This window comes from Elephantulus edwardii, unplaced genomic scaffold (assembly GCF_000299155.1).
Source record: "Elephantulus edwardii isolate Elephantulus edwardi_28Jun2011 unplaced genomic scaffold, EleEdw1.0 scaffold00070, whole genome shotgun sequence".
NCBI lineage: Eukaryota > Metazoa > Chordata > Mammalia > Macroscelidea > Macroscelididae > Elephantulus > Elephantulus edwardii.
The window spans coordinates 1,644,892-1,672,193 of NW_006399820.1; the positions used below are offsets into that span (position 1 = coordinate 1,644,892).

The following is a 27,302-nucleotide window of genomic DNA, read 5'->3' on the forward strand; positions in this document are numbered from 1 at the left end:
CACACAAAAATAATAAAATAAAAAAAAAATTAAAAAAAAAAAAAGAAGACAAAAATTTTCACCACTGAGCCAATTAGCAGCACCATGAAAACAATTTCAGCCTGTATGGTTCCACAATCAACACTCTTGGCAATAGGAGTCAGGAAATCAAAAGACAAATTGTACTGGGGAAATCTGCTTACAGGGACCTCTCCAGAGAGTGCTATAGAGCAACAGTATCAGCCTGGAGACTAAAGGGAACCTGATCCAAGTCATGGTGAAGGATGATAAAAGAAGAACTGATGCCTTTGAGTTGTGGTGCTGGAGAAGAATACTGAAAAGAGAACAAACAGGCTTGTCCTGGAGATTTTGAAACCAAGTTACCCCTTAAAGGCGAGGATTTTGAATCTCTGTCTCACATATTTCGGGTATGTTTCCAGAAGGGACCAGTCCTTGGATATCATGCTTGTAAGGGTGGAGGCCTCTATGAGGTGGATTGATTCAGTGACTGGGATAATCGGGATGGGAGTGTCGGAGACAGTGCGATTGGCACAGGACAGAGCAGAGTTTAAGGCTGTTGTACATAGGGTCGCTATGAGTCGCAAGCGACTCGATGGCACATAACAACAACAAGGGTGGAGGGACAGCACAAGAGAGGAAGACCAGGAGCTCTGGTGGCCTAGTGGCAAGAAGCTGCACTGCAATCCCAGAGGTGCCTGGTTCAAATCCACCAGACGCTTTGCTGGAGTAGGAAAGACAATCTCCTACCGTACCAGTCAGATCTGATTTGACAGTACATACAATAAAAAGTAATAAAAATTAAAAAATAATAAAAAAGAGGGCAAGAGCCTGGATAAGATGAATTGTCATAGTAACTGGAATAATGGGGATAAGAGACAGTGAAAGTGGCTCAGAAAGAGGCAGGGTTCAGAGCTATTGTGCTTAGGATAGCTATGAGTCACAGGCAACTCGACAGCACATTACAACAACAACATTAGTCTATAGTTTATTCAGTACTTTTCACCAACACCATAATTCAAACGCATCAATTCTTTGAACCTTCTTATTCTCAGTCTGCTTTTCATGCCTATTAGGTGCATGAAAATGCCATGGATTGGGCCAGACACACGTTAGTCCTCAAAGTGATATCTTTGCTTTGCAACAACATAAAGAAGTCTTTTGTAACATATTTTCTCACTGCCATACAACATATTTATTCTTCACCCCATTTTAAAATACATTCTAATAACTTTTCAATGGCTTCTTCGTTTACACCTGCAGGACTTAGATCAGAGCAAGAACATTTTAAAGCAAATTGAATAAGAAAGTTTAAATAGTAATCTTTAATTGAGAACAAATCAGGGAAATGTTTTTGTTTTACTCAATGCTTTTAACAGACTAGAACCTGAGCTCATTGCCAGAGAAGCTCGTATTTATTCTTGGTTGCTGAGTCCAAGGGCATTGATTGTGTAACCAAGTAAAATGAAATCCTTGACAAATTCAATCTTTTCTCTCTCTACTAGAATGTTTCTTTTAGTCCAGTTGTAAGGATTTCTATGTTATTTATGCTGGGATATAAACCATACTGAAGGGTGTAGTGTTTGATCTTCATCAGTAAGTGCTTCAAGTCTGTATCACTTTCAGCAAGCAAGGTTGTGCTATCTGAATATTAACAGGATTTTAATGTGTCTTCCCCCAATCCAGACTCTGTGTTCTTCATAAAGATTACATCCATGAAAATGTCCATGAGTCTGACTTGAGATGAAAATTACTTTATTCCTCCTTCAAACTTTCTCAGTAACTGAGAAGGACCCCTTCCCCAAATACTTACCCTCTGCACTTCACTTTCTTAAGGAAATGTCACCTGCAACCATCTCTCACTCTACTGTTAGTAGAGAAATTCTGAGTATTATCCAATTCTGTCAGCAGATAAATCTAGTCCACCTTAAAAGCTAAATCAAAACAGCCCTCAGGTAAATAAAGGGTGATCTACACACCATTCTTACTCTAAAGAGCATTTTCTTCAAGACAGATAAGTAATCTTTTTAGTAATCCATGGGACATTAAATACTTATAGCCTATATCACAATTTCAGGAATAGATAACCATTACTATCAGTTTTAGTTTTTCCTATGAGGACACCTTTTATGCAGTTTAGCTTTTTAATTCAGTTATACCTATCCTTTATTTTCACTTCCCTGCATGTTGAGAAGTTACTCTTGAGCTTTTTGCTTGAATGCTGAATAGGTATCTTTGTCTAGTTAGAACAATGTACATATCAGGAACAAAAAGCAAAACAGAATGTCTGTTATCAGTACCTTCAGTTTCATTTAAAAATTAATCGCCACCACATATATAACACTAGAAGATGAAAGATCCATTCAACAAAGGTGGAAAACTGCACCAATGAAAACAAAATATTCCCTCAAGAGATAGAGCTATTTCTCAAACTCTATCCATCAATGAGAACTCAAATCCTGAAGTTTCACTTTCTAAACCTGCTGAACCTTCCTTTTAGTCACGCAAATATATTTAATAAAACTTTCTTTTCCTCATGATGATTTCAGTCCTTTCCACCTAGCTTGCATAACAGTAAAATCATAATGAGTAATTAAAAGATATCTGTTGTTGTTGTGTGCTGTGAAGTCAGAAGTGCTGATAGCTGACCATCCAAGCAGGTTTGCAGAGGTGGTAAACTACAGAGGAAGAGACTGCTTATCCTTCTCCCATGGAACAATGGTAGATTTGAACTATATGCCTTTGAGATTGCAATGCAGTTTCTTACCACTAGACCACTTAACTATCATAATCGTCAAATATTATTGAGTATTAAAAGATATTTGTAACAGATAGAAGTCTAAGATTGTTTCCCAGATTCCTGCCCTCTAATGTACATGACCAACAAAACAAACTTGAATAGGAGTTGGATCAATGAACATGATAGCATATTACTCATATACTGAGATTTCTAAACATTTGGCTTTGAGTTCATTAGAAGAGAACTGCAAGGTGGGTCTGGCCTAATTAGGTGAGTCTCCTTTAAAAAAAAGAGAGATCCACAATAATAAAGCAAACCACATTTTTTATTTATTTAATTTTTTTTTTAAAGGAGGGAACCACTTGGCAAGAATCTACATTTAGCATCTAGGAGCTAGAGTGATGCTTAGGCTATAGTTAGAAAAAAGAGGGGGGGGAAAATTGGCATAGGACAATAGACTCTTGCAAATATAGTTATACAGGATATGTACAACTGTTCAAAGGGTGAGAGGAAGGGAAAAGATAGGAAAGCAAAAGGGAGAATTACAAGGACAGTAGCAATCAGTGGATGGATGAAATAGGCAAGTGTGGAATTAGCCTAAAAGTTAGCGGGGGCAGGGTGGAGGGCATACTTGCCATTTAGCCTCTGTTCTCCAGCTACCTTAACTGAGGGCACATGGTCTTGTAAATCAGCATCAACTGTGGGACTAGGATAAATGAAAGAGTGCTTTCCACACTAAGCAGCAAGACTTGAGGCAAACAAGGCTTTTGGCAGCAAGACCCTGGTGAGAATGAATTCTGATAGTGGATAGACTGTGGCATTACTGTGGAAAAATGGTGGCAAAATGTGACCTGAGGCTTCTTGAATTTGTGCTGGCCACAGCTGGATTTTGCTGTTCTTTTCTTTGATGATAGAAGGAAAAGCTGGTTACGGAATTGAAACCAGAGCCTCAACTAACTGAGGAATTATGACTTGGGACTGTTGGGCTAAAACCTGTACTAATTTTCAGTGATATTGTAATATTCTTTGCCTCCTCCACTTTCGAACTTCTTTCCCTAATAAACCCCATTGTTGGTACCATAACTGTGTGTCAGCAACGAACAAATGAACCTGTTACTGTTGATGGGGGCTCTCCAGACACCATGGGGTTGGGTTATGGGCTCTGTAAATGCTTTCTACTGCTATGGGGCAGTGAGGGGATGTACTATTCTTACTCTCTTTGGCCCTTTCAGAGAGATGTTCATTACCCTGTGCTTCCATGTACCATTTTTTCCTCTAAAGATAGCAAGGTACAATGGGGTCTTGATGAGACAGAGTGATAAAAGGCACTGATGAATAGTAATCAATTACATGGTACACAATGTATAAGAATGATTGTATAAAACATAATATGTACGAATAAAACATATTGTATATAAATGATAGCATGCAAATCAATTTTTAAAAACCAACTCTGAAACAACCAACAAACTGGAGAATGATCCCAAGACCCAGATGAGAACCCCTGCAGACAAACAGTTATCAGCCTGATGAGATCCTGAGCAGAGAACTCAGCTAAATGGACCCAGATTATTGCTCCAAGCAAACTATGAGAGAATAATATTGTGTTGCTTGAAGCTGCTAAGTATGTCGTAACTTGTAACACTAAAATACATAATTAACATGTTTAGTTTTAAAAAATTTATCTTCCTTTGAAACACTTCAAAAAGTGTTAATGTGATAACAAAGTTTTAGCATGAATATTTTCATGAAAAGGAGCAAAGAACAAATGTCATGAACTACAACTTCCATGACCCTGAGACAGAATCAGACCAGGTGGTGCCCAGCTACCACTAAAACTCAAAATCCTGTGATGAAAATCACCCCCAAGGCCTTACTTTTGAACCCAACAATATACAGACTTACAAGGTAAACAATAATACCAGGGAAGTACTCTTAAGAATAATCAACCAAATAAGATCACAGAGACAACATTTGCCCAAGAATAAAGCTAAAAAAAAAAAAACCAGGAAGAGACAGGAAGGAAGGATAAATGAAAGGAAGACTCACAGGAAAGAAATGAACTAGCATTGTAATACTACACTATGACAATGGGGCAACTGTAACCAACGTCAGCAAAATGTACACACATGATTGAATGGAAAACTCTGTAAACTTCCACTAAAATCACATTAAAAAATTAAAAAGAAACAAAACAGAAGCTAATAAGAGCATCAATAATATTAATTACATAATTACAACTTAGCTTGTCAGTTCCACTGAGGGATGCCTACATTATAATTCATGAATCCTACTGTAAGAAGCCCTGATGGCACAGTGGCTAAAGTAATTAATTGCTAACCCAAAGGCCAGCAGTTCAAAGTCCACAGTGGTTCTGCTAGAGAAAAGGTAGCTGTTTGCTTCCATAAAGCTTGATAGCCTTGGAAACCTGAGGGGCAGGTCTTCTCTGTCCTGTAAGGTCACTATGAGTTAGAATTGGCCAGAGGGCAGGAAGTCTGATAGTCCTCGGATATCTCAGGCATCCATGCTAATATGAATGACACAGTACCTCTATCCTCCAGTGAGTTGCCAGCAAGGTTAATCGTGTGGAGTCCTGAGTTGGGATTATGCGCTAGAGCACTAGCCAGTTTCTGAGCAAAATCTCTGCAAGTAAACAGCACAATAGGATCAAATAGTACAAAATGTAAAACTGTTGAAATTAAAAAAATAAGACTTGTAAGAGAGAAATGTTTCTTACAACATTAATTTATATATCATATATTTGTTAGCACCTGATCTATATTACACATGCATGTTTATTGTAAGAGAATCTAGAAGGCCAATTGGGCCACAATTGCATTCAAAACGAAAAAGAAAACATGTAACTGTCACTGTCAAGTATCTGCCTAACAATTTTTCCAAAGTGGTTGGATGGTGTAATATTTGGGTCTCCAAAGATTTAAAAAAAAAAAGATAAAAAAATCCTGAATTAAGGCTGCTGCTGCTTTTCATGAAAAAGCAGTAGGTTGTTCACTTTACCTTAGTTTTTACTTCACAAAACACTATGAATATAAAGCAGATTGCTCTGGTTATCTGATAATAGCTACAATTGCTAACACTATATATTTCCACAAAAACCAAAATCACTATTTCCATTATGTTTAGCTTTACATAGCCTACTAAGTGCTGTGACTATTAAATCGTTAACTCTCCTCACACAATAGGCAGTAAAGTCTTTATGATAGCACACTCAAACTCACATGCCCCAACTCAAAGCTTGACTAGTAACTACTGAACCATGAGATGACAACTGTGTGTTAATTGAAAAAAGAAAGATCAATGTAGATCAAAGCAAAGCTACAAAATCATGTGAAATATGTTACCACTAAAACTACAAACGATGAAGATGACATTTTTCTAAGCACTTTTCATATATCCACCCAGTCATTTATCCTAATGACTCTACTTCTGTTCTGTAAGGTGGATACAAAGATTGCTTCCATTTTAAACACAGAAACACTGTGGCATAAAGGATTTCAAAAACTCACCCAGCGTCACAAAGCTAATTCTTAAGTTTGTTCACAAGGGAAAAAACACTAACATATAAATTTGAAGAGTGCAATTTCATTTTTAAAAGTATATAATAATTGACATGTAAATGTCCAAAGCATTTTTAAAGCTATGTTCAAGAAAACACTCACGTTCTAAGTCCAGCGTTTTCCAACACCAATTCTTCCAGTCGACTGGACCTACTCACCACCCTCAGTATCTGTTCACAGACATCATTGGACTGCAACAGAAAGAAAGCATTTTGTGATCATTTCATAAGGATTAAACAAACTTTTCTTTTTTTTCTTCTAAATCTAGGCAGATGGAAAGTTTACATTGAAGTATTCATCCATGCATTCATTCATTCACCAGACCTTGACTGAGCATTTATTTAAGATATTTCATCATTTTAAAGGTCCTGAGACTACAATGCCAAAAATGACAAAACCTCGGAATCCAACAGCAGAGCACCCAGCAGGGGAAGAGAGATAAGACATAATTATGCAAGTGTGACAAAATTCTTCAAAGACCATTTTGGTGATGCAGTGGTCACATGTGGTGCCATTCCCTTGCTTTGGAAATATAGAGGAAGAACTTAATTCATCACTGGAAAAGAAAATGACACGGGAACAGGCTAGAACCGAGAAGATAAACGTGAACATGCTCGTAATTGTGAGGATCACATAGGACCGAGCAACAGTCTGTTGTGTTGTATGTAAGGATACCATGAATTGAAGTCTTCCTGATGCCTAATAAGGGGTAAACAGAGGGGTATCCTGGGAAAGCCAAAAAGACCTTCTCTGAGGAAGTGATGTCTCAAATGGAGAACTAAAGACTCAGGAATCTAACTATGTCCTTTATATGAATTTATTTTTTAATCTTCCCTAATATAAAACACTGTTGGTGCAGTTAGGTGTGTGCTGTCAAGTCGGCTTCAAACGACAGCAACACTATATATAACAGAATGAAATCCCGCCCAGTCCTACACCACCCTCACAAGGTCTGCCATGCTTAGTTAAGCCTATTGTTGCAGTTACTGTGTCAGTTCATCTCCGTGAAGGTCTTCCTCAATGTCCATCCACCTTTCCAAGCATGAGGTCCTTCTCTAGGGACTGTCTCCTCCTGGCAACATGCCCAAAGTAAGCATCCTTGCTTCAGTGAGCATCCTGGCTACACTTCTAAGCCAGATTTGTTTTTTCTTTTGGCAATACATTGCATATTCGATATTATAATTAAGCATATTATTATCACTATTATTATTATTATTCTACTTTTATAGCCGAGAAAATGAAAATTTAAAGATATGCTGTAATTTAAAAAGAAAGCTGAAGAGGCATTTGGCAAAGTTTACCATTTCAGTGAAGGAGAGTTGACAGCATAGTGTATGATGTGTTGGGCTAACCAAAAGGTTAGTATTTCAAATTTGCAGCTCCTCTGCTGAGAGAAATGATGATGCAACCTGTTTCTAGAAATAGATTTTCATCCTCAAAAAACCAATGAAGAGTTGCCATGAGTCAGAACTGACAGCAGTAGATTTTGGGGGGATTTTTTATGTTTCCACTATTTTCCCCCTCAAGATTGGTAAAATAAGAAACAAGAGATCTAATGAAAGGAAAGAGTTAAACAAATTATGGTCTCTAAAATCCTAATAAGCATTACAGGGGAAAAAATATGTAGCTATATAAGTGTAGGGGCTCTGGTGATCTAGTGGTAAGGAGTTGCAGTGCGAACCCCAAAACAAGCAATTTGAATTTACCAGCTGTTCCACAGGAGACAGATGAGCCACCTCCTCTTGTGAAAGTTACAGCTTCTACAAATTGACTAGAAGCTAAGCTCCAAAATCAGGCCTGACTGGATCGCACATAACAACAATAATCACATATAAGTGTAAGTCTGTGGCTATATCTTAAATGCTTAGATTATAATGTTAAAAATATTTAAAAAAACCAAAATGTTTCTTAAGATTAGAACAATTAAAAATGATGATTACAAATAATCAGAGCCTTCAGAACTATGAGAAACAAAGAGTTGCCTGAGTGGTAGAATGGTGTGCAATCTCTTTTAACATTTTAGTTACTACTGATTTTGGAATTATTTATATCCTTCTGTCCTCAAAAACTAATTCAAGGCAATTCTTGGAATCTTGTTTGAGCATGTATGTCTACTGCAAGCTTAGCACTACGTGGACTGATTTGAGAAAATTTAAAAGCTCATTATGTATCTCTCAAGGAGCTTACCTATGGTTTAATTCAAATACATACAACCAAAAATGAAAAGAAGATTACTTTGAGCAAAATAAGATAAGTATGTAATTTTTAAATTAAAAGGAAACAAACATTATTTGGTCCAAAATATGGAATTTTAGAATTAAAATGAACCATACACATTAATTGGTCCAACTACATTCCATTATAAAACATTTTTTTTAAAATATACAACACTGTCTGTGGATTTGTCTAAACTACAAAAATGGAAAGAGCTAGACAAGATCAAGAATGTTAGAATCAATTCTAATCTCATGTCTGACATCTTTGGGGGGAAAATGTGATATTCAATAGACCATGGAAGCAGAGGAGAAGATGAAAATAAGCTCCATAAACTCAGCTTTAAGCATGTACTTAGTATTTTTATTGTGCCACTCTAGGATGGGGGCGCTTTTACTGAGCTAATAGAAGCTACGAAGAATCTTTTTTTTTTTTTGTCATGTACTTCTTTATGTTCTAAGAATCCCAAGAGGGCATACTTCCTGATGTTGCCTTTTTTCCAAATGGAAACAATGCTTGAAATGTCTGAGACAATCCTACTACAGCACCTAGCAAAGAGCAAAGTTTCATCCTTTTTAAGTTTGGATAGAAAAAAAACACAAAGATAATTATTTTTTGAACGACTTATAGTATAGTATACCAAATACTATTTTCCATTTCATACTAAACATTAATGATGCACACAGCTCTAAAATAACTCCTTGTGATCAAGTAAGAACCGATTTACAGCTGACCGTCCATCAGGTTTTCTGAGGCTGTAAATCACATGGGAGCAGACTGCCCATTTTTCTCCTTTGAAGCAGCTAGTTGATTTGAACCTTTGGGTTAGTAGAATTTTTCTTTTGAAACCTCAGGTAACAAAAAACCAATAAAGAATGATCCATCCATTGGATTTCCACCCCCCTTCACACCTCAGCCAGGCTGTAAATCACATGTGAGGAGTCTGCCCATCTTTCTCCTTTGAAGCAGCTAGTTGATTTGAACCTTTGGGTTAAGAGAATTTTTCTGCTGAAACCTCAGTCTTCTTTCCTTAACACCTAAATCAGGTGATGAAGTCAGGGAGGAATAAGGGCAGAATGGCACTATCAATCATGGGACATATTCTCAGACTAATGAATGATCCACTAGTTTCCAAAGCCAGGATCATCACAACCTCCTCAGAGTCCACTTGGGTCCTATTTTGAGAATCACTGACTTCAGCGAATGTTGACAGTAGCCAGGAAAACTGATCTAGTAGAGATGTTTTGTTTCCCATGATTCTCCAATCCCTGGGCTAATCCATCTCATTCCTAGAATGGCTTTGCTGGGTCATGATCTAGCTTTGCCCTGAAAATGGTTCTCACCCTAGTAAAGAGCAAGCATGTGGGTTTTGTCCCCAACTCTCCCTTCCCAGATACATGTCAGTTACCCACCTGCGTGATCACTTGGCTCTTACCTGTGAGGATCTCCCTACTTTCTACTCATTGACCTTACATCTGTTTAGCCACTATAGTTTTCTATAATCCACACTCTTATACTTGCTCCTTCCCAAATCTCTGTGCTAGTCCAACTGTAATGATGACAATAATAGCCATTACCAATGATAAAATGCCTTGCATATATAGCAGATATTGGCTTAGAAATTTTTCTACATCATTCATATTTCTAAGTAGTAGCAGTCTATTCCCCTCGTGACTACAGTCTTAAAGCCCAAAGGACAGATCCATTGTGTCCTACAAGATTAATATGGGTTAGAATTGTTTCCATACTAACAGTTAAACTAATTTAAAGGTTGTTGGCTTTACTCCATCCAGTGGTGCCATGTACAGTGACCAAAACAATGGGCTGGAGTATGGAGCAGATCCTGATGATGGCACAGGACAGGACAAGGTTCAGATCTGACGTTCACAGGGTTGCTCTGAGTTATAGTCAACTAGAGGCCACATAATTCTGTAATGATCAAAACCAAGAGAAGCCTCTGCAATTCTTCTCTGTAACACACGGGGTCACCATGAGCTGAAATAAACTCAACAGCAACAGGTTATGTATTAACCCTTTGGTGACTCATGATACATACACTGCCAATCGACATTATTTTATCCCACTTTTAGAGTGTGTGACCAACTGGAAGGGCAAGCTCTGGAGGTCCAGTGGTTAAAGTATTTGGTTGTTAATGAAAAGACTGTCAGTTCGAACCTACCATGGGAGAAAAATTTAGTAGCTCGCTTCCCTAAAGATTTACAGCCTTGGGAACTATAGAATTTATCCTATAGAGTTGCTGACTTAGAATTAATTGGATGGTTTAAAATAAACAAATTCAAACTCACTGTCATTAAATAGATTCTCATAACAAATCTCATAGGATTTTGGAGACTGTAAAGCTTAGAACAAGAAGACTACCTCTTTTTCTTCCTTAGAGTTGCTAGTATATTAGAATTGCTGGAGATGCAGTTAACAATGCAAACTGCTACAGACTAAGCTGCTAGAGCTCTTCAACTTGATACCAGTGTCTCTTTTGTGTCTGGTTTTGTTTATCTGTTTGGCTATCTGATGGAGGCCTATATAACTGGATATAACTGAAGAAACAGGCTTCATCTCACCAACTTGGTCCATCTAGCACACACAGGTGCTCAGGAGTTTCTGGGTGGAGCAAATGGTTAATGGATCAACTAGGAGCCAAAATATTGGTTGTTTGAACCTAGCCTGAGACTCCTTTGCAAACAGGCCTGGTGCTCTACTTCCAAAACATCAAAGAGTCTAGAAAATTCTAAGGAAAAGTTCTACTCCACATATGAAATATCAATGAATCAAAATCAAAGCAATAACAACCACAACAAAATTGAAGCCCAGAGAGGTCAAGTAACTATTTCAAGGTAACACAGCCTTGCCATATAAGAAGCAGATTCAGAAACCAAGTTTCTGAATTAAAATCTATGTTCTTCTCACTATAAAGCACACAAGCTCCTACTGGACTCCAAATGTAATTGGCCTTTATTTTTACTGATAATTACTTAAGATACGCACTGCTGGTAAATTTAGAGAACCAGTAACCTATCTTTAATTAAACACCACTATCTGCTGTCTACAGATGCATGTCTCAATCCAAATCCCAACTTCTCATTGTGACTCTTAAACACTCTGATTCAATGGCCTGTGAAAGCAGAATTCTTGATTGTAAAGGTCTCCACAAATCATCTAAATTATTTCCCATCCTAAAATGAAACAAGAGAAGGCTAACTCACGGATAAGCATCTACCCATATGGTTGCTTTGAACTTACAAAATCCCCAACAGAGCATTTCATTTCCACCAGTAAAACAAACCAGATATTTAACAGATTTCTCTGTGATTTCATTCTACTCACACAGAAATCTGCCCCCAAACTCAGAAAATTAACATTAATTGTCACAACTCAGCCAGATCAACTCTACCTGTTACTGTGATCCTAAATCATTGGCGGGGTAGCAGGGGAACCCCAAACCAAACTTTGTGGAGATAAAATGTAAGAAAGGAACATAAAATCTGCTATTTGCAGCTGTGCAAATGTGACTTTAATCATTTTTGCCAACTGAGTAAGTGCATACTGAGGGCTGTGCTGAATCTATCTCCCTGTTCATCTTCTAAAATTGCCCAGAGCAGCTGAAAACATGAGGAAGTACTTCTCTGAAGCATCTCACATTACAAACTTTACAAAATTATACGTAACTCATTTATAGGAAAATGTCTCCTAAAGGGAAAAAGAAAAAACTGTGTGCAGTTTGCTAGTATAGTGAATAGTAAATGTTTTTAATTTTTCACCTCAATTATCATGCCTTAGAAATTCACCATAACTAAGCAACACTTCTGCAGCCTCAGTTACTTACCAGTTTTAGATCCTTTGAGGACAGCTTTGTGAACCACTGATTATATTCCAGAGCAGCAATGATGGGTATTAGGTCCCTAGGAGAAGAAATAAAAAGTGTCATGAAACTAGTTGCAGGAGTCTGCAACAGCCATGTGGTTGTTATCATTGTGTACTGCAGAGTCGGGACCAACCTATAGCTGACCTTCCAGCAGGTTTTCAAAGACAGTTAAATCGTACGAAAGGAGACAGTCTTCCTTCTCCCCACAGCTGGTGGCCTTGAATCATGTGCCTTGAGAACTGCAGTGCAGCTTCTTGCCACTAGGCCATCATAGCAGCACTTTATTTTTAATTCATAATCCAGATTTATACATTAATGTGTTATTTACAAACACAACACCCAGCTAAAACTACTTTGAACACCAACCAGATAACAGTTAAATTTGCTAAGACAAATATTGCCAGGAATCCTATGGATGTAATATTTAAACTCTCAGTTGTAAAGCAAAAGGTCAGCAGTTAAAATCCACTAGCCACTTTATAGCAGAAAAGGCAATCTGCTCCTGTGACCATTGACAGGCTTAAGAAAGCCTGTGGGGAAATTATAGAGTCAATACTGTTAGAACTGATTTAACAGCACACAACCACAACACTACCAACAAGACAGGTCTTCAGGACAAATATAAGCCAGATTCTTAAAAGTTTCAGCCATTTTCTCCAGGGACTCTGATTCTTATTTTCAAAGGGCAAAGAGAAGTATATTGATGTTTTCTTGGAGAACCTACTTTCTCTAAGGAGAAAAACATAATTACATACTAGTTTCTGATTCTAACTCATTGCAATCTGACATATTTCAGAAAACTACATAAAAGATTTACAGTCTTACTGCAAGATCCTTGGGCAACAAAAATGTGTTGTATCTGACTAACCTAAAGGTTGGTGGCTTAAACTCAACTGTAGCCCTCCTGACAAGATTCCAGTCAAGAAAACCTTATGGAGTCATTCTACTCTATACCACACAGAGTCACTAAGAATTGGAATTAACTGAATAAATATAATTTGGTTTTGGGTTTTACTCTTATGGAAGCAGACTGGCAAGCATTTCTTGCATGGTACTGATACACAGATTCAAACTACCAACCATTCATTTAGAGGCTGAACATAAATCATTCTCATCTCATTTCTTGGATTTAATGTCAAGTAGGAACAATACCTTGAACCTCTTTACTCTTTACTCTTTATTCTATTCTGTCATTTGATTTGGTTTAGACTATAGCAGGCCTGAGTCACAGATAAAGTCATTCTCAGAAACTGAAGAGCATAACATTACTAGAATCAGGTTTTACACTGGGGGAATGTTTAATACTGCGTCATATCTACATGTGGCATGCCAAAAACCTTTAAGAATATTCTGGTACTATTTAAAAAAAAATCGAAGGGACCTCTCGTGGACTACTGGCAAGAAGTTGCACTGTAATACCAAAGGTGCAAGGTTCGAATCCATCAGATGCTCTGCTGGAGAAGGAGGAGCAATCTCCCCCTGTGCCTGTCAGATCTGATCCGATGGTACACACACACACAAAATAATAAAATAAAAATTTTAAAAAATTAAATCTTATACTGAATAACATTAGAAATATAGTAAACATTAAATTTTAAAAATAGATATAACATTCTAAGTGTGCATTCATATTACATAGTCAATGAATGTAACTGGGGGGAAAATATGAAAAATATTCATGAATATTTACAACTATCATTTTTAAAGAAATAAACATAAACAAAATGTCTGTCTTCTCCAAGGGGTAACATTAAAGGCAATATTATTTTTTTCCTAACACAATTAATGTATTCATCCAAAATATTCTATAATGCTTTATATTCACAATCTAAAAAAATTAATCAATTAAAACTCTTATGAAGACACTAGGGAGCCCTGGTGGCTGGTCCATAGAGAGCTACACTGGTAACTAAAGTCCACACCTTTCTAGTGGTTGGATTTCCCCAGCTGCTCAATCAGAAGAGATGAGCAATCTCATCCTGTGTGACTTCAAGCCTCAGAAACCCAATGGAGGATCAGATATGAGTTAGATACGACTTGATGGCAATAGCTCAGGGTATTTTTAAATGAATACTTTCCCCTTGCTAAAAAGAAAAAAAAATCATGAGCTACAAAAATACATATTAGCACATTCTGCCTACCAAGTATCTAAATTGCAGCTATTTTTATGTTTTTCACATTATAAATAAATTTCAAGGAGACACTCATAAATACTTCAATTCATTCAATAAGTATTCGATGCTTACTAAATAAGGCTGGCTCAGGATAGGGCAGGGTTCAGAGCTACATGAGTCGCAGTCGACTGGATGGCACATAACAACAACAAGTGATAAGAAGAGTCATCTCTGGGGAATGTAAACTTGCTCATCTAGTAACCAAAAGGCTGGGTTTCAAGTTCACCCAGAGGATCCTTGGAAGAAAGGCCCAGAGACCATGGAAAACACTACAGGGTGCCATTCTACTCTCTTATACACAGTGTTGACATGAATTGAAATGAACTAGATGACAATTAATGATTAAACACTAGACAGCACCGTCAGCTTTGGGAATTAAGACATGAGTAAGAGCAGCTCTTATTCCTCTAGCGACACAATCCAGCCACCAAGAAAATCTCTACTCAACCAGCTACAACAAAATGTCACACATGCTGAAAAAGTGACGCAGCAAAAGTGTTGTAAGAGTGCAAGAAGACAGCAAGTAATTCTGCCTAAAGTAAATAAGAGCTTCAAAGCACTTGAAAGTTAGAATGAGGCCAATCAAGCAGGAAGAAGGGAAAGAATATTCGAAAGCATTAGAAAGACCACACACTGGAACATATTGTTTGCCACTGAGCTGATTTCAATCGATAGCAACCTTACAGGACAGAGAAAAACCACTTCATAGTTTCTTAGACTAGTATCTGGACAGGAACATGATGTCAGGTTTAGTTTTGTTTTTCCCTGTGGAGCTGGTAGGAGGTTCAAACTGTACATCTTTCACATAGTAGCCAAATTCTTAACTATTGTACCACCATGGTTCCTTTGTACAAAGAAAGTCATGAAAATATAAAAGCATTCAGCATCTACCCAGAGTGGTGGTAATTAATGCAAACCCCCTGGAGATAAGCTATGAGTCAATTCCGACTTGATGACACACAACAACAAAAACAACAACAACAACATTGTATTATCAGTGACGTCCATAAATAAAACACTCAAATGAAATGGATTAGAAAAATTAATTAAAACAAGTTCTTTTATTTTCTCCAATATATGAACATTTGGTTCATCACAAGAGTTTGTGTAACTTATGCTGAAGAGCACTGCTTTTCACATCATTTAGAGAAGTTAAGAGATGAAAATAGAAGCCAATGCTATTCACACCCAACTGTACACTTCAAATAGCATTTCTCATTTTAAAAATAAGAGCAGGAATAGACAGATAACACTTAGATGAGGAAAGAATTAGTCCACTATATGTAAAACAACCTGGCCAAAGGCAAGCCACGTTCCAAGCTCTTTCCTTGTAATGTCATGGTTAGGAATGTCACCCTGATGAGTAAGATATATAGTAACACATAAGACTTAGTCTGAAGAGAAGGAACTGCTGGCTGGGCTCTCTGGAGCCAAGTTTAAAGTCAATGATGCATGCCCCTGAGTCGTTGGAGGATTGATGAGATTAGCTCCTCTTTAAATCATCCAGGAGAAAGAAAAATCGTTATATTTAAAGCTACATATTCTCTTCTCCGTGGCACCAGTACTTCCACTCTCATCACTCCCTGCCACTCCCAATTATAGCGTAATTACATTTTTAGCATCTCAGCTCCCAGCGCTTTGAGAGGTACCCTGTGAAATGTCTAACAGCCATTTTTCATCTATACTTTTCTTTGGTCCACTGATACCTACACTGGAAAAAAAACTGTCCAAATATACTAAATACTTTGGAACCTAAAGATGACAAGGGGTGGGCATTTACCCAAGCACTCTCTAATTACTATCCATTTCCACAGCCTACCAGGGCAGCAGCCTACAATATGGATTGAGGCTCAATGTCAAGAAGACAAAGATTCTCACCACTGGACCAATTGGCAGCATCAGGATGGATGGTGAAGAGATTGAGATTGTACACAGCTTTAGTTTGCTTGGCTCCATAGTCAACATTCTTGGCACCAGCAGCTAGGAAATCAAAAGGCGCATTGCCACGGGAAAGTCTGCTGTTAGGGACCTCTCCAAAGTACTGAAGAGCAATGGTGTCTCTCTGGAGACTAAGGTGCATCTGATACAGGCTTTGGTCTTCCCAATCACTTGTTATGCATCAGAGTTGGACAATGACCAAGGAGGATAGAAGGAGAATTGATGCCGTTGAGCTGTGGTGCTGGAGAAGAGTATTGAGAATACCATGGACTGCTAGGAAAACAAACAGATTTGTCCTGGAAAGGGTTGAACCAGGTGGCTCCTTGGAGGCAAGGATTCTGAGGCTCCGTCTAACATTCTTTGGACATGTTGTGAGGAGAGACCAGTCCTTGGAGAGGGACATCATGCTTGGGAGGGTGGAGGGACAGCACAGGAGAGGAAGGCCCTCTATGAGGTGGATTGATTCAGTGACTGGGTTAATTGGGATGGGAGTGTCAGAGACGGTGCGATTGGCACAGGACAGAGCGGAGTTTAGGGCTGTTGTACATAGGGTTGCTATGAGTCGTAGGCGACTCGACGGCACATAACAACAACAACAACACCAGGGCAGCTCTAGCATGATTACTGTTAACTTCACATCTATTCAACAGCTCACTGAAATCAGCAACAAAAGGGTGACTGGGACCACAATAAATCCTGCCAGATACATCATAAAAATAAGTAAACAGATAAATGATAGATGTTGTTGTTACATGCCATCAAGACGCTTGCGACTCATAGCAACCCTATGTACAACAGCCCTAAACTCTGCTCTGTCCTATACCAATGGCATTGTCTCTGACACACCCTTCCCAATTACCCCAGTCACTGAATCAATCCACCTCATGGATGGCCTTACAAAAAGATAAAACATTACAATAGCTTTAAAGTTGCTTATGAATCAGCCTTTAATCACATGGGGCAACTTTAAAGGTTACAAGAACATAGTAAGATATGTGTATAGGTACACATATATATGCACTTCATATCCACTGCTGTCAACTCATAGCTTCCACTGGATGAAAACTTTACTCCATTTGCATCATTAAGGCAGACTTTATTCTGAGACTGTTCTTCTCAGTCAAATTTTGAGTGCATTACAACCTGAAGTGCATTACAATTCTAACACTGAAACAAACAACGTCCCAATGCTATTCATAGAAATCACTCATACTCCCTGTCCTTGAGTCAGAGCTATCTCATAGATAATCCTTCATTCTTGTCCTTAGAGAAGGACATCATGCTTGGAAGGGCAGAGGGACAGCACAGGAGAGAGAGACCCTAGATTAGATGGATTAAAATAGTAACTGGGGAAATGGGAGTAGGTGTGTCAGAGGCAGTGGGAGTGGGGGGTCAGAGCTATTGTGTATAGGGTCCCTATGAGTCACAGCTGACTGGATGGCACCTAACAACAACCACCCTTCATGAGATTTACAAAGTTATAAATGACACGGGACGAGACAGCTCACCTTTCTCCTAAAGGACTGGCTGGTAGATTCAAACCACCAGAGAAGTGTGTCCGCTGGATTAGTGGTGTAACTCTCCATGGGCTACACAACACTATTAGTTTCTAGACAATTCATGCTGTTATTACTGTTAGGTACCCCTGAGTTGACTATGACTTACTATATAGTCCAATCCACAACAGACTGAAAAAATGCCCTATCCTAGACCATCTTCATTATCGTCACCATTTTCAAACCTACTATTGCAGTCACTCTTATCATTCCTGTTCCTTAAAGGTCTTCCTCTCTTTAGCTTATCTTCCATTTTTCTTGGAATGGCATCTTTTTCCAAGGTCTAACTCTTCCTGATAACACACCCAAAAAATATGAGATGAAGTCTCCCCATGCCTGCCTCTAAGAAGTACCGTGGTTATACATCCTCCAAGACACATTTGCTTGTTCTTTTGACAGTCCAAAAGATATTTGATGCTCTTCTTTAACACCACAATTCAACAGCAGTATTCTTCTTCAGTCTTTATTCATCATTCATCTTTCATAAGTAAATGAAAATATCACGGCTTAAGTCATGTGTACCTTGGATTATAGACTGCATCTCTGTGTCAAGAAAACAAAATTCTCTACCATTGAACCAACAGGAAACATTATATTAGATGGAGAAAAGATTGAAACTATAAAAATTATGGCTCTTACTTGAATCCACAGTCATTACACTTGGTACCAGTAGTAGCTGGGAGATCAAGAAACGCATTGTACTAGGAAAGTCTACAGTCAATTTCTCCAAATTATTGATTAGCAATGTTTGAAGACTAAGGTGCACTCAATTCAGAACATGGTCTTTTCAGTCACATGCTATGCATCTGAGGGCTAGACAGTGAATAAGGATTAAAAAGGACTGATGTCTTTGAACAATGGTGTTGGAGAAGAATGCGGAATATCCCATGGATTGCCAAAAGAACAAACAGATGTGTTTTGGAGAAGGCACAGTCAGAGTGCTTTTTGGAGGCAAAGAGGATGCCGTTTTTGTCTTGCATAATTTGGACATGTTGCTAGGAAAGGTTATTCCTTGGAGATGAAAATCATACATGGAAAGATGGAGAGAGAACAAAGGAGAGGAAGATCCTCAAACAGGTAGACTGATACAGTGACTACAGCAATGGACTTGAGGGTGTCAGAGATGTGCAAACAGGCACAGGATAGGACAAGGTTCAGGTCTATTGTTTATAAGGTCATAATGAGTTGTACTCAATTCAATGGCACCCAGCAACAACAACCTTGTTTTCTAAACTCACTTCTTTGCCCTTTATGGCTTACAGAAGATTTACCCAATGTAACATGTTATTTTGATTTCTAGATGGCTGCTATTATAAGAAGAGACAATTCAAATGATTCCAAAATGCAACTAACTTTTTTAAATGTTGTTATATATTCAGATAGCAAATTAAACAGCTAATAAGAAAAAAAAACACTAATTGCAGAAATCTAGTCTTTGAAAAAACTGTTTTGAACAGATCAGTAACTGCTTAAGCATTTCTATCAATTAAAACATCAATCTCTAAAAAAAAAAAAAAACCATCAATCTCTCAATGACTAAGCTTCATGTCACTTATCATCAAGCAAGCTCTCTCAGCCAGCTCTGATGACTCATACTTGATTGCACTAAATTCCTTGGACTTTCTATTCTCCATCATGTTATCAGCATACATTATGTGACCACATTACATTACATTTGTCACATAAAATCAAATTAGAGGCTTCTCACAAACATCTGACAGGACCTTCTGCCCATCACAGTAACATGCCTTATTGCTCCACTACAACAAACTGCAAAGTTTATTGCATGAAGTTGCCATATTCTCTCTCAGTAACACAAAGTTGGCACTGCCACCAGTATATCTATGGCTTGGATCATGTTCTTTATTCCAGTGTCAGGGCTGGACTCACCATGGTACTCAGGTGTTCCACATCAGCCTCTATGCCAATGAGTACCATGTACTCAAGCTCAGGAGTTCATACTCAATGGCAGGGTCACCAGACACCAAAATCCATGATTCATTCTCCTGGTTGGTAGATGCAAGAATGTACTCGAAGCAAAAGTCCAAGCAGTACCCGGGGGCTCACACCTGAGTCAATGCATTGTATAGCCTGGCCCATGTGATACGTACTAGAAGCCTATGGTCAAGGCCTTCAGGGCTCAAATACTCTGTGCCAGAGATCACTTTACCAAGCCAACGAGGTCCTCAAATAAGCCCATGCACTCGGTCTTGGACACATGTAGTCCATGCTGTGGCAACTCCTTGCTCACATATGTCAGCACAATTAGGGGCCAGCCTCTCAATTGCAGGTATCGGCCTCTGCCTTCACCATTTACTCTGCCCATGTTCATCTTGGAGCCTAATCAGCCTATGTCTTCCATGTTGCTAGCAAGATTTCCTCCATGTCTGCAGGTTTTATGTTTCCCATTCTGATACCACTAGGTCTTCTGGTCTAAATTCCATGCCAATACCACCAAGTTCATGGGCAGTTTGCTGAGGATGCTCAGAAGGGGAAAAGTCAACTTCTGGATAGGTTTTCTCATCCACTTTCACATGCATAAGACTATCAAATAGCAGTGACCAGGAAATATATACAGTTTACACAACTTCAATGTTTCCATTTTTATCCTCACAGATATTTGCTGAGGCCATCATAATAGCCATACTAAATACTTCCTTTAATTTCTTACAGTCAGCTCTATGATTCAGATGTGCTACTGAAACTGTGTGTAAGTCTTCCAGGCTATAAGGCATAAATAATCTCACTTGGGACATTATGATTATTTAGGATACTAGGTAAAACATGGATTATTCCTGGGCCACACAGGCCCACACCCATCCATGCAGCCACAGCCATCACCTTGTGCATTGCTCTGCTGGCATGTTCACCACCACGATGATCTCTGGCTTTCCTCATCTTCCACTCAGACAGACTATCCTTGTTTAGACTTTCAGCAATGCTTTCATTTTCTCTTCCATCTTGAATTCAGCTACATCACATCCTTTAATTTCCCATCAGCATTCATTAAGAGCTCTGTGTACGTTACTTCAACAACCTTCTCTTTAGGCAGATCATTAAGGGGCTATCATTTCATATCAAAAGTACATTTGCAATGAAGGTTCCCTATCTTTTAGTCGGGTTGGCCTAGGATTCAAAGGCACTGCCTCCTTTTCCCTCTTCCTGTTTCACTCTGAGCACACCATTCTCCTTCTGCTTTGAGGTCTAGAGCCACGTGCTGCTGCTCAGCCTGCTGGGCACATCTCCGTCCTCCCTTGTTTTAAGTGCCACGGACACCTTTTCTGGCAGCACTCAAGCACTACCACCATTTTCTTTGTGTCCAAGTTTTGTTGTGTGCATGCTTTTAAATAATATTCTGTATCACAAAGTGAGAAATATGCATAGAAGTCTTCTGCTATATACCAAAGAGTTGACTGGGGAAAAGAAAAGTATTTGTGCAACAGAATTGCAAACTTCCTCCATTGATTGCAGATTACCATAAAGCAAATGAATAACAAGATAGGGTTATTCTGTCCTGGGGCTTTACAAATATTTTCTCTAAAATGTAAGAAAGAAACCAGACATTCCAAGTAAATCAATAGGCAATATTGCTTCCTAATATCAAGATTACAGCTTCCAAGTAAATTTTTTTAAAAAAACTTTTACCCACTATGCGTTTAACAGTTTTGTAGTCACTAGAGACTTTTCTGGTAAGACCAGTGGTGACAGTAACAAATGTCTGCAAATATCTGTCTGTTTCTCTCCCTCTTTTTGGCTATTACTGTTATATGCTATCAAGAACACTGTGAAGCTCTGAAAACTATAGTGAGTCAATATTTCCCAAAGGAGCCATGTACAATGCTATAAAATCACAGATGAGCAAGATCCACTCAAAGTATAACACAGACCAATGGATTCTTAATAGAATAAAAAGAAAACCCACTCATTGCTATCAAGAAGTCCAATGACAACTCTACATAAAGTTCTAAGGCTGCCTAACTTTATCACAAATACTAGCTGCTGGATTTGAACCACTGACTTTTGGTTAGAAGCATAAAATATAAACTAATACTGCCATCAGGGCTAAAACACAAACAAGTACAGTGATATGATTTCAGATTCCATGTTGCAGTTAATCTTTAGGAAACCAAGGTGTGTTGAGTTTTGATAAAATTGAAGGAAGAATATTTACAATTATGTGAAGAGGTTACTAAAAATAACCCTGTGTTTTCCAATGACACATCTGCACAAGGCTGGATTTTCTTCATATACTTTAGTCAAAACAACATATCATAGCAGATTGAAAGCAGAAGCAGACATGAGAACCCAGCTGTCTTCTATTAAGTCAGGCATTAAAGATGTTTGCAAAAAGGTAAACTAATGCCATTCTTCTTTCTAGAATTTGTTTTATATTTTTTCATAAAAAATTATATCATTATATGATGGATTTGTTATTATTTTAAAATTAATTAAAAATACAATTCCCTGCTATGAAATATAAGAACCTGAAAAACATTATGCTGAGTGAAATAAGTCAATCACAAAAGAATACTGGTATTGCACTAAAAAGAAACACTCAGAATAGGCAAATGTATAGAGATCAAGAGTTTAACAATAGTTAAAAGGGGTAGGAAGGAAAAAGAAGGAAATCTTTTTTAGCTTGCATTAAGTTTCTGTTTATGAGGCAAAAAAAAATTTGCCAATGAATGCTGATAATGGCTGCACAGCACGGCCAACTGAATTGGTTTCACTGAATTGTACATGTGAAAAATGTGCAATTGGCCAATATTGTGTTACCTATATTTTTACAACAATAAAATTTTATTATTAATTCAAATTTTGATCCCTCATTGGTAAATTTCAATAGCTATAATGCATATAAACCAAACCACCATAATTTTTAAGAATGTCAAGGCCTTTGATAACCAAATCACTGAAGCGAGCATTACTTACAGCTTTATTATTCTATGTATCACTTTCTTTTTATCATCATCATCATTATTATTATTAGAAAATACTTACAAAGTGAAATATTTTCTCTGTTTCTCAGTTCACTTTTTCACGAGCTACATAGGAAATATCTTGTCTAAATTTGAGAAAATGAAGTTCCCTCATATATAGGAAGAAAGACAGGGGCTACATGCAGGAGAAAATTGCATAGAAAAGGAAGCAAATCCCATGCAAAAACCAGAGGCAGGCTGGAGGCTGACGAGCCACAACCAGGGAAACGGCTGAGACTGCTTCACCGTCTTCTCTTTAGGTTCTGACAATGTAAAGAAGAGGCATCTCCAACTACTGCACTTTCCCTCTGCCTATTCTACTTGACCAGAACTCTTCAGGGAGTCCCATCACCATTCTGGATTTCCTGCCAGGTAGGTGAACACATAACTGGAAATGGTATTGGCAGCATCAACAAAAACAATCCAATTGTCCAAATGGCAAAGGAGTACAGCCGGAATCCCAGCTTTCTGCCTCTCAATTCCAGGCAGAGGGACTGGGATTGTTACAGGGCAGCAGGCTTGCAATCTGACTGTCTAGAATAAGTACTAACAGATTCTGGGCTGAAGAGATTACGAGAGGCTAGGATAAATTACCAGAGCAGATCAGTTGGAAGGGGACCAAGGCTCAACTCCATTACAGAACTAAATAACTTTGACAGGTCTGTCCCTACTGGTTGAAGAGGCAGCAGAAAGCTGTTTTTTTCAAGCTCCTGGAGGTATTTCTCACAGCCTTAAATATATGAAAGTCACAATTCTAAAAACTGAGCATCTCTCAGATAATCTATAGCACGCTTCATGTCTATATCATCACTAGCACAATGCAGATATTGGAAAACTGATTCCAGCCGATATATGCATGGGTACACCAGCCATCTCTAATTCACAAAGAAATCAGGAAGAACTAAAAGCTATTTGTTATGATTTCAGTATAAAAGGCACTCAACAGAAAAAAAATGTTCTAAAGAATGATTAGGTAAAATAGTACTGTATTTTATATAGATGCTTATGGACTGGTGAAAGATAAGAATATTGTTTTCACTGTAAAATTCAGCATGCTTTTTAATTATGAATTCTGGATTTGGGGACTGTACATGTATTCCCCCTGCTAGGCATTCATACTGATGGGAATATGTGAAACTTTACTTGAAAGACAAAACCCAAAATTCTTGGAATTTTTCCTATTACGGGGTGTTCTCTTGAGATCATATGTGTCCCAAAAGTATCAACAGAGAAATACAACAAAACCAGGAACAGGAAAAAGGAAGCTTACCTGTGGTCAAGATGACTAAAGTCTTGAAGATTCAATTCTCTGGTGTCTTGAGTCAAATAAATCGTATCCACATCCTAGGTGGAATAGAATTCAATCATGTAAAAAATCCGTGCAGACAGAGAAACGAGAAAGGCAGAGGAAATTAGACAATGACAAAGACAGATTCTTAAGTAATCTGAAAAGGAAAATTTAAATAAAAATATATTATGGGGAAAGGATAAGGAAGGAAAGGAGTGGGGGTGGAAAAGACTAGATAAATATTGTCATGTCGTGTGTGTGTGTGTGTGTGTGTGTGTGTGTGTATAAAGAAAAATACTTACCCATTGTACTTCCTCCCTGTACGAAAATCCAAGCCAGTCACAAACGCAGGCATACATCTGAGAAAATCCACCTGAAGGGTACACAGAAAACAGGCCAGTTTTCCGTGAGGTGATTTTTAAATTAAAATGTTAAAGCTTAAATATGGTCAGTGTTTACAATGCTGATTATCCTTTCCGTTTGGGAGACCAGCACAGATTCTCTCTCCTGTGCTATCCTAAGTGCATAGCAGGATGCGATGCAGCTTAAATATAGGATTTTTGTCCACCAATCTAAGGTCTGTGTGGTACTAATTACACCTTAAAGCTAATTGTACCTTTACAGTAGCATACTAGGAATAGACTTAACTTCCTGGCGGGGGGACACTCAGCCAGGCATACACATTTGGGATTTGAAATGCATGCTCACCACATGGGCCCTGCTCAGCCACGGTCTGGCTGTCCCACAGAGCCTGGAGATGGGCCAGGCGCTCAGATGGCTCCATTGAGACTTTTCTCATGATCCTCCTGTAAGATCAGTAACAACACCAAATTTCAAAAACCCAAATGTTTTGAATTACACATAGAAATTTCTTTTGTGACTTGCATTTTTCTTTCTTTTTAATAATGGAGGGGTGTCACTTTAATTTGAGGAAACAGCCTCTTACATTCAGAAAGCTAGAACATGCTATTAGGAGGAGCTAGTTTCTGCAGAAGAAGGAACTGGCTTGGAAAAACAGAGGGTCAGCGAAAGATAGCAAGACTCTTTTTTTTTTTATATTTTTTTAAAATTTATTTTAATGAACATTTACAGAGATTTTGGATTTCCATTGTTGCATTTTTCTCCCTGCACCCCCCACCCCCTAGGTGGCTCTTATTTTTGAAAGGTAAAAGAAAAATTCCTTCAGTGGTATACAATTCCCTCGCCCCAAGTACACTCCACTATGCAAGCTTCATTCTGGACTCTTGTCATAACCATAATACCCTATCATATATCGCTTTTAAACTGATGAGAAGGACTGACATGGTGACTGCAACAATGGGCTTAAGGAGAGCAGAAATTGTGATGTTGGCACCGGATTGGACCGGTTTCATTATGCTGCAGACAGGATAGAAATGAGTTGGAGCTGATTCAGAGGGACTGAACACTAACAAAGGGAGGTAAGAATCTAAATCTAATAATACACCCCTTTATTTAACATCCCCCTGTAAAATAAAGGATATACAGCAAGTAAATCATCTCCCTAACACTGGATTTAAGAATAGCTAGAAAAATAAGACACTGCATTTTAAGTGAATTGGGTTATTAAATTCTGTGACTATCAACTGCAGTTGATGTTGTTATATACCACCAGGTCAACTACAACTCTTAGTAACCCTATGAACAACAAATCTGAATCTTGTCCTATCTTTCACCACCCTCACAATTTTTGACATGTTCAATTCCATTGTTACAGTCACTGTGTCAATCCACCTTAAATCCTCCTTAAAGGTCTTCCTCTCTTTTGTTACCTTGTATCTGCTCCACTTGGTTCTATCATCAAGTGAAAAAGAGAGAGATAGGCATGACAAAACTGTGGTTTAATCAACAAGATCTAAGATCACATAAGCAATGTGATGGGTGGGGTATGGTGGGGTGGAGGCCAGTGGAGGGAAAGAGGCCTTGGACTCTGAAGAACACTGCGGATGAGCCATTCAGACCATGACCAGACTTGCGGCATAGTAGCAAAATAAACATATTAAATCATACTAAACTTATCTTAATTGTTCTTAAATGGTCTTAAAGCATTTCTGTGATGGATAGTGCTTTTAGACATCATTATGAATTTTAGCCATCTTACTTCTAGTTATCCTTTTTTTCTACTGGGTAGTTTCCAGATACCATGTGTTCTAGTATGATAGATGGAGAGAGGATTGAAACTGTCAATAATTACATCTTACTTGACAGTCAACACCTTTAGTACTGTTGGGAGATTAGGAGATGTATTGTTTTGGGAAAGTCTGCTGTCAGGGAATCTCTCCAAATTACTAAGATCAGTGATGGTAGTTTAAAGACTAAGGGGCACCTGATTCAGGCTATGGCTTTTCAGTTACTTGGTATGCATCTGAGACCTAGACAATGAACAAAAAAGACAGAAATCAAATTGCTGCCTTTGAGTAGTAGTAGTGTTGGGCAAGAGTACTGAATATCCCATGGACTATCAAAATAACAAACAGATATGTCTTGTAGAAAAAGCAGCCAGAGGCAAGGATGGCAAAGCTTCATTTCTTACACTTTGGACATGTTGCCTGGAGAAGTTATTCCTTGGAAAAGGATCTCATAATTATAAAGTTAGAGGGCCAATGAAAGAAACAAAGAACCCCCATGAGATAGAATTACAGCAACAGACTCAGGTGGATCAGAGAGACTGAAGATGGCACAGGATAGGGCAGGATTCAGGTCTGTTGTTCAAAGGGTCGCTGTGAGTCATACTTGACTCAACAGCACCTAATAGGGATGACAAGTCATTTGGTCAACCTGTTCTAGTCTTGAATGGAACCTCATATGCAAAGTAGAGCATTTAAATAAAACATTGTGTTGAGTTGATAATATTTTCCTACTTTACACCTTTTATGATTGAGGCAAAATCAGGTATAATCAACTGATGTCAGACTTACTCCTTTTAAATCCTTGCACAAA

The 27,302-nt window shown here is 38.2% G+C and overlaps 1 protein-coding gene across 2 annotated transcripts in view; it reads right to left on the minus strand.

Annotated features, from left to right (window-relative positions):
* The window catches only part of LRRC16A (leucine rich repeat containing 16A), a 495,675-nt gene that overhangs the window by 229,393 nt on the left and 238,980 nt on the right, over positions 1-27,302 (minus strand). For both annotated transcript variants that reach the window (XM_006888644.1, XM_006888643.1), the window contains exons 6-11: positions 25,053-25,150; positions 24,647-24,717; positions 24,327-24,400; positions 12,371-12,446; positions 6,418-6,506; positions 5,286-5,380 (exon numbers count right to left, since the gene is read on the minus strand). In XM_006888644.1, coding sequence (XP_006888706.1) covers positions 5,286-5,380; positions 6,418-6,506; positions 12,371-12,446; positions 24,327-24,400; positions 24,647-24,717; positions 25,053-25,150 — 503 coding nt within the window. The remainder of the gene's footprint in view (positions 1-5,285; positions 5,381-6,417; positions 6,507-12,370; positions 12,447-24,326; positions 24,401-24,646; positions 24,718-25,052; positions 25,151-27,302) is intronic.